Below are 8580 nucleotides of genomic sequence, written 5' to 3'. Positions count from 1 at the left end.
TTCATCTCCAATTTCGAAGTTAAGAAGAAGAAGAAGAAGAAGAAGAAGAAGCTATGGGAGATGATCGTGAGTAGTTCAAAATCATAGATTCACAAAGACTATTTAGTTAGGGTAAATAGCAAAGCCGGTGTGCACTTATAGAGAGAAATGGGAAGTTGCTTTGCAAAGTTAAAGAAATCTCAAAACAGTTAAATGCATTATTACAAACGAAAACACAGAAGAAAAAAGTCAATGTACTCGACCAGATGCGGTTAGGATAAGCATTTTGTGGAGGAGAAAATAGCGAAGTTGTATAACCTCCTGATGTTTTTTTTTTTTTTTTTTTGTATTTTTTTCTCATTATATTCAGGTTTGTTGTTGTTGGTATCTTTACAGGCACACCAAATGAATAGACCATACAAAATTTAAATAGGTTATAAGTAGTTACATTCTTTTTATCTTTCTGAGTTGGATTGATCAATCCTCCACATAACACAAATATATGTTGATGGAATATATTCATATATACCTGTGGTTATTTAATCATATTGTGATCATGTGGTTCAGCTAGTACCTTGAAGCTGTAACCCACCGGCATAAGATGCTCTCGGTTTAACGGTAAATGTGATCGTCGGAGAAGCAGATGATTCTGATTTCACCTTGAAAGGGACCTCAAACTGTACGGACTGATACAAGCAAACCTCGTCTTCTTTGCAATAATATACCTGCAATTAAAGATTTCATATGTTATTTTTGTAAGAAGTAAAAGCAAAACAAGCAACAATTGAAGCCTTTCAAACAATTAGTTATGTAGGAGCAAACCTTGCAACTGATTTTTACAACAGAAGCCGAAGTTGAAGATTGTCTAAAATGAAGCATCGTTGAACCTTCGGGACTGAGGCTTCCTTCCATTGGATCTATTGCTACTTCATTTTCAGGCTCCACATCTACCACAAACTTACTCCGCGCTTCCTGTGCAAAACGAGCAATATGTATACTTGATTAAGATCGAGATAGACAAATTAGGAAGTGGAAAAAGAGAGAGAGTGCAAAGAGATCTTGACCTTGGAGAAATGGTAGCCATCTGGTAATGAGATTTTGAGATTCAAATCTCCTTCGCGAGATGTAACAGAATCCACTTTGACAATCTTTGTATCAGCTGAGGCACGTTTTCTCAAACGTCTCAAGGATTTTGCTTTTGGCATTGGCGGTTGAACACCTTTTAACTCCAATGTAAGAATTTCTGCTTCTTCTCCTTTGTTTAAATCTATGTATCTGATTAGGCTATTGTTTGTATCCGCCACGAACAGCTTCCCTGAAAAAAAAAAATTAGGCAACGGAATTTGTACTCAACCCTTCGCTCATTAATAACTGTTAAAAGAACCAGAAAGTTACCGTTTTCAGTTAGAGCAAGTCCTGCAGGCTCTGAAAGCTACAATAGACAGAGGAAAAGTAATGTCCAACTAACAAATCAGACTTTCTATTTAATCAGTGTATAAGATTGTAGAAACGTAGATCAAACCTGAGCACCCTTGACCTTCCCATCCTTGAAACCAGCTTTTCCCGTTCCAGCGACAGTAACAACACGTTTGGTTACAGGGTCCAGCTTCTTAATCTACACATGAAAGTTCAAAGTTAAGATCTTGTAAAAGTCAAGAATGTTTCTATTATAATATTTGTAACAGAGTTGTTCAAAACTATGTTCATGGCAATCCGCATGATCCATCCAATAAAGGAATTCTCTCTCGAGTTGATCATATAAATCGTGTACCCTCTTTGGTTCATATCTATATTGACAGATGTTTTCTTGAACACTCCATATGAAGTTACCTTGTGGTTATAACTATCTGTTAGATAAATTTGACCATCCTTTGTGCATAATACACCTAACGGATGTTGTAGGAGAACTTCTGCTCCCACGCCATCATTGTCTCCAAACTGTTCAAGAATTAACCCATGTTAGAGACGAATGTGTAGAGATGGAACCTTCTAAATCCACTGGAAATGCCAGGGAAGAGTTTAAGCATGGATTTACAAGTGCTACAATATCTCTGAATACTAATATTGTTGGATAAGACGAATCAAGTCACTACCTTGAAAAGATTCTCAGAGAAATACGGATCACCACCAGCGAGCAATCTTGATCCTCCAGTTTGAAGATTAAGGGCACGAATAGAACTGCTCTCACTATCAGCAATATATGCTTCCTTCAAATCTACACTCACATTACACATAGAACTCAATACGAATTCGTGATAGAAGTGATACGTTCGAAGTTTGTAGTAATTACCAGGGCCTAATGAGATTCCTGACGGCTGAGCAAATGATGTAGTCTGAGCGCTGCATTAACACACACATTATATAGCATAAGAAAAAGGCACACGTCAAGTAATAAGTAATTTCAAAATCTAGTGTATACATACGTAGAACCGTTGAGGTTTCTTTCATAGCCGTTTCCACTGAAAACTCGAGTAATACCATCAAGCACATTGTACTCCCAAATTTGGTGCTGACCTGCCATTGCAACGTATACCTTCTCATTCACCGGCTCAAAGCATACGTCCCAAGGAGAATTCAAAAGCTGAAAATTTCAAAGTCCAACACTGTTCTTATTCTTTAGCCTCTGAAAGAATAACATTTACTCGAGAATATTGTCGAGTCAATATGTAGTTCTAAATAAATCTGAAAAGAAAAGACGTTCTGAGTCAAGTCCCTTGCCTGTTTGGTTCCTTTTTTTCCACCTTGGTAGTCTGAGCCTTTAGTTCCATTACCAGCCAGAGTCCGTACTCTCTCGTTGACAAAATCAATCTCTCTAGGGAACACCAATTAATGAAACTCGAAAATAAGATGTAGAACGAAAGAGTTTAAGATTCATATTTGCATTAAGACATACATACCTCAAAGCATGATTCTCGGTGTCAGCAACATAAAGAAGATTCTTCTTAGCATTATAAGCGAGTCCCTGAAAAAATACAATCATCCAATCATGTATGTAACAACAAAGCTCATGTGGTTCGGAACCTATCGAGGAACGATTAATACAAAGTGGGACTTTCATATGTACCTGAGGACGATTAAATGCAGCATCTTCGAAGGAACCATCTTGGAAACCTTCTTCTCCAGTGCTACCAATTTGGATGATGAACTTTCCTTCAAGATCAGTTACAATCTGCAAATCACACAGAATACTCATATTAGACAACAAGAAGAGATAGCAAAGATTATCTACAATAGCAAGGACATACAATACGGTTATGGTTACTGTCTGAGATGAATAGCCTGTTATTAAGAGTATCAATAGCCAACTTCCCCGGAAATTTCAATGGCGACGTCGCCAAACGTGGATCGTTGTCTTTCTCCAAACGTGTTTGAAGTGGAGTACTGTCTAATACATTCTTTCCACCATAATACGTCAGAGCTGCTGCCACCAAGTCATCAAGATCCTTCAAAGGAAAATACCAAAGAACAGTCAAGCGATTTTTCATGTGGAATGTGAATTTGACTAAATATATATTCACGTAAAAAGCGTTTTAGAGAAACAGAGTATTGGTGTTTTCTCTCTTTAGCACTCTAAAATGAAAACAACAAATTTAGCAACAACGTGAGATTCTTGTCTTGCTATAAATTTATAGGGATGAGAGCTAAATATGTTACTTTGCGGCGACCTTCTCCGGCAATTTGTGCAATGACTTTGCCATTTGGAGAAACCACAGCAAATGTAGGCCACGAGTTGATACCGAGCTCTCTCCACATGTACATGTCACCATCGTTCACGACCTTCAAAGTGAGAGGGATAACTAATTAAGTGAATATACCAATAATTTATCAATAATAGTTATAACATAACTCTGAAAAAGTATCTAAAGAGAGAACTTTGAAGGAGAATGCAAACAATTAACACTGGTGGTATACAAAAATGCGAAATTCCGCTTTCCAATAAGGAAATGTGAATCCATGACTACATTTCTTCGTAAATCCAGGAATTAGCATAAGTAACCAATCTCACAAATAATTAGGAAAAAATTATAAGAAATTTAAAAAAGGTTAACTTGGAATTACCGGGTGGCTGATATCATAGCGTAGAACTGCATTTCGTATGGCTTCTAAATCCTTCTCATTGTCGAACTTAGCGGAGTGTACACCCACAACGGTGAACTGTAACACAGATGGAAAATCATAGGTTGAAGCTTTGGTCACCCCTAGTGAAATTTCAAATGCTTGAAGATCAAAAATAATATATATAAGAGTGCAGCAATAGCAAAAGACTCACTGGCATGTCCTTGTACTTCTTCTCAAGAAAATCTAGATCCGGTAATACGTGCATACAGTTTATGCAGCAGTACGTCCAAAAATCAAGTATAACCACTTTTCCTTTTAAATCCTGCTCAAAAAAATGACAAAGCTACTTAATTCATTGAAGCATGTGCAAAGCAATTTATCTCATCTCTTCCGAGAGTTGAAACCAACATCCTCTTAATTCATTGAAAAACCTCAACATATGTTCGATAATTTTAAACAGAATTTACCCGGCGCAACTGGAGAGGGGCAGTGTTTAGCCAGTCGAGTTTAGAAGGGAATTCTGGCACAGCTGTAGCCGTTTGCCTAGAAATAAAACAATAGAAACAGAGCACCCACACAAGTCAGAACAGCAGATCATCCACAGTTTTTTTTTTCCACTTGTGATAATTTATAATTTATGTAGTCTATAATCTCTTTTAACGATGGAATTACCTAATTATCGAACTCTTGCCTTGCATTGTATGAAATTGAATCATTATCAAATAGTTATACTTACTTGCTCTCTAGATCAGCAATATAATCAACAAACTGGTGCACTCTTCCTTCACCTACAAGGTAAGACAAAAAACCAGGTAGCTTCGTTTACATCCGAATTCAGTAAAGATTAAACTACATAGAATGTTCTTTTAGAGAAATTCTATTAGAAAAACTTTCTGGTCCAAGATCTGTTCGTTTATATCCATACTTGCATTTAGAAACAAAAAATCAGTGTAAATTTAACACTATCAAAAATGTATTAGACCTGTGGACTAGTTCATCTTGATGAAATTTGCGACTACTGAAACAGATATGTTGCAAAATGAGGTTGGTTATAAGTTAAAAACATTCTGTCTATTTTTGACACAAGAGTTCTCCTTTACTACAGTAAACCGTTTGATATGAAAGAATTTATGTCGATATAACCATTCCAGAAAGCTATGTTTTAGTCATGGAAATTTGGAAAATAGGCCAAACCTTGGTTCTGTGTAAAAGAAGGGGTTTTTGCTCCAACCAATGCATTCCACAAAGCTTTCGGAGAAGCATATTGCATTGCCTATACATATAACAGCAATTCCATAAGATCAAACAAAAGCTTTGACAGCAAAAATTATTCTTGAATGCATGTTTTTCAGGTTTACCTTCCAGTTGGTGGCAGCAAAGTAGACACAAGAAAGAGAAATGCCAAGACTTGCGTACCTCAGTATATCTCGTCGGGAGCCCTGAAACCTGTTGGAAAATTGCATCTGCAATCTCAAGTATATGAAATTTTCCACATGCCCATATTATTTGTTTCATTCTCCAATGATGAAACCAGTCAATGAGTAAAAATTTCAGGGTTTTTCAAAATTCTACAATCCCAACGTTTTCTTGAAGTCCATGAGATACATACAAAGTGTTCCTTCACATTAACATTGCAAATCATAAATGTCTCTCTCCGTAGATGGCTCGAATTAACTATTTGCATAATATAAACAGAACCCTAGACTTAGTTCTCAACACCAAACTACTTTCATCAATAAGATAATCTAGATAAAAGAACCTTTCTTACCCATTATCGCTGGTTTTTTCACTGGCCCTGTTCTCTTCGAGTATTGCTGTGGAATTTCCTGCGTAAGTACTCAAGCATGTAAAAAGAGTATAAGCCACTATGAACTAGATGAAGAAAAATTCATGGATTTGCCGAATTATAACTCTATACGTACAGTAGAGAAGAATGTTTTAAATGGGTAATCTCGTTACAAAGAAAGCCCCTTTATTCAAAAGTTGATCAAAAGGATTAAACAAGAGATAAATACAAATGGAAAGAACGATATTTTTCCATCGAATTTCTTTGAGACTACATACTGGTAGAATCTGAGCCACCAGTGAGAATGTCATTGATTGAAATGTTTCCAATATCGTCGCGGATCATTGACGGACCAGCGTCTTTAAGAATTGCTTCAGATAAAGAAGTTTTTACAGCTATACATCTGCAAATTTAGAATGAATAAAAACTATCTTACTCCAGAGCTAATAAAGCAAGTAGATGGATTTACCAATGACGAAGCTAGAACTTCTTAGTTCTACATTACTCAAGCTATATTTATTCTAAGCATTTTGAACTCCATAAGTGATGTTTTGCTAATAGTTAAAATAAATAAAACAATATGAATAAGGCAAACGGATGGAATTGACATAAAGCACTAATCTAGAAAATCTACAGACGTGGCATCTTGAAGTTACTAATAATGTATCAAATTAAATTGTCTGTATTCAAAATAAAGAAAGAATAGCAAAATTTGACATACCTCATGTTGGCAGCTTGGGCAGCTTGGACTCCAGCAAGCGCATCTTCAATAACAACACACTACAAAATTGTACAAAAGAAACTAGCTCTACTGAAAAACAAGTAAACAAGATCTGTAAGTCTAGCAGATGAAGTAAACTCTTACACCTTCAAGAATGCGCAAATATACAACTAGTCATGTCGTTGGCACAATAACAAATACTTTGAAATATAGAGTTCTCTTCCCTAAGGCTTGTTCATCTATTCCATGAGACTTCTAAGTGACTACAAATATTTTTGGTTTTTATCTATGATTTCAAAAAAGGTGTAGGTGTGTGAAGATTTTTCCTCATCTCGATATAATATTACAAGAAGTGTTGACTATTACCTCGCTTGTTGGCGCACCCAAGATCTTTGCAGCAGCCAAGAAAATATCTGGAGATGGTTTCAAATTCTCAAAGGCGTCTGCTGAAACAATGGCATCAAACCTGAAAGTTAACATCACTGACATGTATTTAGACATGGAACCTCAAGGCGCAGATACATCTCCAATGACATAGTAAAAGAGATTAAACAGCAGAATAATAATAAAAAACTCAATAACATATAGAATGGTCTATTACAGTCAGATTTGTGACAGATACCACACTGGAATATGAAATGAATACTAAAGAGATGTTAGATTGCTGTAGTCTTACATGGTCAAAGACAAACCAGCAGCTTTCAGGTTCGCATCCACTTTGATACGGTCAGCACTAGATGCAACAGCAACTTTAAGGCCTCTATTCTTACACTGTTTCAAAATTTTCGCAGCAAATCATATAATCTACCAGCCTCAAAACTATCATTGTTCACAACAACTTCAGTTTTTCCTCACCTCAGTAACAAGCTCGAGTGCTCCAGGAAAACCAATCCCAGATTCAGGCGTCGCATACTATAATCAGTAGAGAACAGGACATTACTTTTATCATTCAAGAACATCAACAAGTTTCTCTTATCCATCCCTAATAAAAAGACAGTTCCAATCCACAGTGTTTTTTAATCAAGAAGCACAAAAACATCACCTTATCGAGATATATCTCAAAGAACCTCTTTTTCAATGCATCCGTATCAAATCCTTGTACTCCTTTGATAGAAGCAACGCCTCCTAAAAACTTGGCTTCACCTGTGAATTCCCCAAACCAAATAAATCAATCAAAACACACACACATTAACATAAAAATCACTAAATCTTCACAAATTGATTTGCCCAATCCTTAAAAAAAAAAAAACTTTTACCTTTTCCCGTAAAAGGAATGAAATCATCCTCAGTGACTTCAACTCCCATCTCAGCGAAAACATCGACGGCGGCGCGTCTAGAAAGCTCCTCACTGTTACAAAGCACACCGTCCATATCAAACAGAACCGCCGATACTTTCTCCCAATCATCCGCCGTTACTGTCGCCGGAGGACTCTCCGCCGCCACACTCACTTTCGTAGTCGACGACGGAAGCGCCGGTTTGCTTGAATAAACTCCGGTTCTCGATCGGAATCCGGGGAATGAAGATGCTCTTGGTGTGGATTTTGATCTTACTGGAATCAACGGAGATGATAATCTCCTTGATTGTGAGAAAATTGAAGGCGGAGAAATTAGTTTCAAAGCCATTTTTTTTTTTTTTTTGCTTTGATTTTTGTTTTTTTTTTCTCGAAGTCGTTTTGAACTGTGAGAGATTTTGGTTGTGGTTTTTTTAGTGGCGGGTGTTAATTTATCCAACCAAATGTCGAAATTACCCTCATGTGTTTTTATCATAGCATGAACATTTTCGACTTTTCATATGGTCTAAGTTTTATTTTTTGGATATGATAAAGAGTGTGTTTTTTGTATGACTTGTGATCCATAAATCTAATTCAATGGATGGTCAAACAGGAGGACATATGAACTTGATCGATTGGTCACGATTCTTGTTAATAACGCACACGCACTAGCCACTAGGGGCATTTACTGCTAGAAAGACCACATCGCCAACCTTGTTGAAAGCATTTACTGCTAGTAGTATACAAATCACTATGATATATTT

General features: G+C 36.6%; 1 protein-coding gene across 2 annotated transcripts; it reads right to left on the bottom strand.

Moving 5' to 3' along the window:
* Nucleotides 1-385: 385 nt before the first annotated feature.
* On the bottom strand, nt 386-8406 carry LOC104701061 (protein SUPPRESSOR OF QUENCHING 1, chloroplastic). 2 transcript variants are annotated; one of them, XM_010416694.3, is made up of 28 exons: nt 7802-8406; nt 7588-7688; nt 7401-7457; nt 7222-7316; nt 6912-7011; nt 6546-6604; nt 6103-6227; nt 5807-5864; nt 5397-5484; nt 5233-5311; nt 4775-4826; nt 4506-4581; nt 4250-4360; nt 4039-4134; nt 3634-3756; nt 3225-3422; nt 3044-3148; nt 2877-2941; nt 2698-2791; nt 2403-2560; nt 2270-2319; nt 2073-2194; nt 1810-1917; nt 1502-1594; nt 1375-1411; nt 1044-1294; nt 802-951; nt 386-704 (listed from the first exon to the last, which is right to left on the bottom strand). In XM_010416694.3, the coding sequence occupies exons 1-28, from the start codon at nt 8310-8312 to the stop codon at nt 543-545; spliced, it is 3324 nt and encodes a 1107-aa protein (XP_010414996.2). In that variant the 5' UTR covers nt 8313-8406; the 3' UTR covers nt 386-542. The 2 variants fall into 2 exon arrangements, with proteins under 2 accessions (XP_010414996.2, XP_087314356.1); XM_087458230.1 differs by having other exon boundaries at nt 5397-5501; nt 7802-8243.
* Nucleotides 8407-8580: the final 174 nt, after the last annotated feature.

The sequence above is a fragment of the Camelina sativa genome, chromosome 7, assembly GCF_030686135.1.
Source record: "Camelina sativa cultivar CO46 ecotype springtype chromosome 7, ASM3068613v1".
Lineage (NCBI taxonomy): Eukaryota > Viridiplantae > Streptophyta > Magnoliopsida > Brassicales > Brassicaceae > Camelina > Camelina sativa.
The sequence above is the reverse complement of the archived record's forward strand: the minus strand, read 5'-3'. Positions and strand labels throughout refer to the sequence as shown.

Bases quoted from the DNA above. Each gene is read 5' to 3' on its own strand.
- LOC104701061 (XM_010416694.3), bottom strand. From the start codon at position 8,312: ATGATAAAAACACATGAGGGTAATTTCGACATTTGGTTGGATAAATTA. The intron at 5,312-5,396 runs GTAAACCTGAAA...TTATATGTATAG, and splicing joins TTGCTGCCACCAACTGGAAG to GCAATGCAATATGCTTCTCC. The intron at 4,827-5,232 runs GTTTGGCCTATT...CTTACCTTGTAG, and splicing joins TTCTTTTACACAGAACCAAG to GTGAAGGAAGAGTGCACCAG.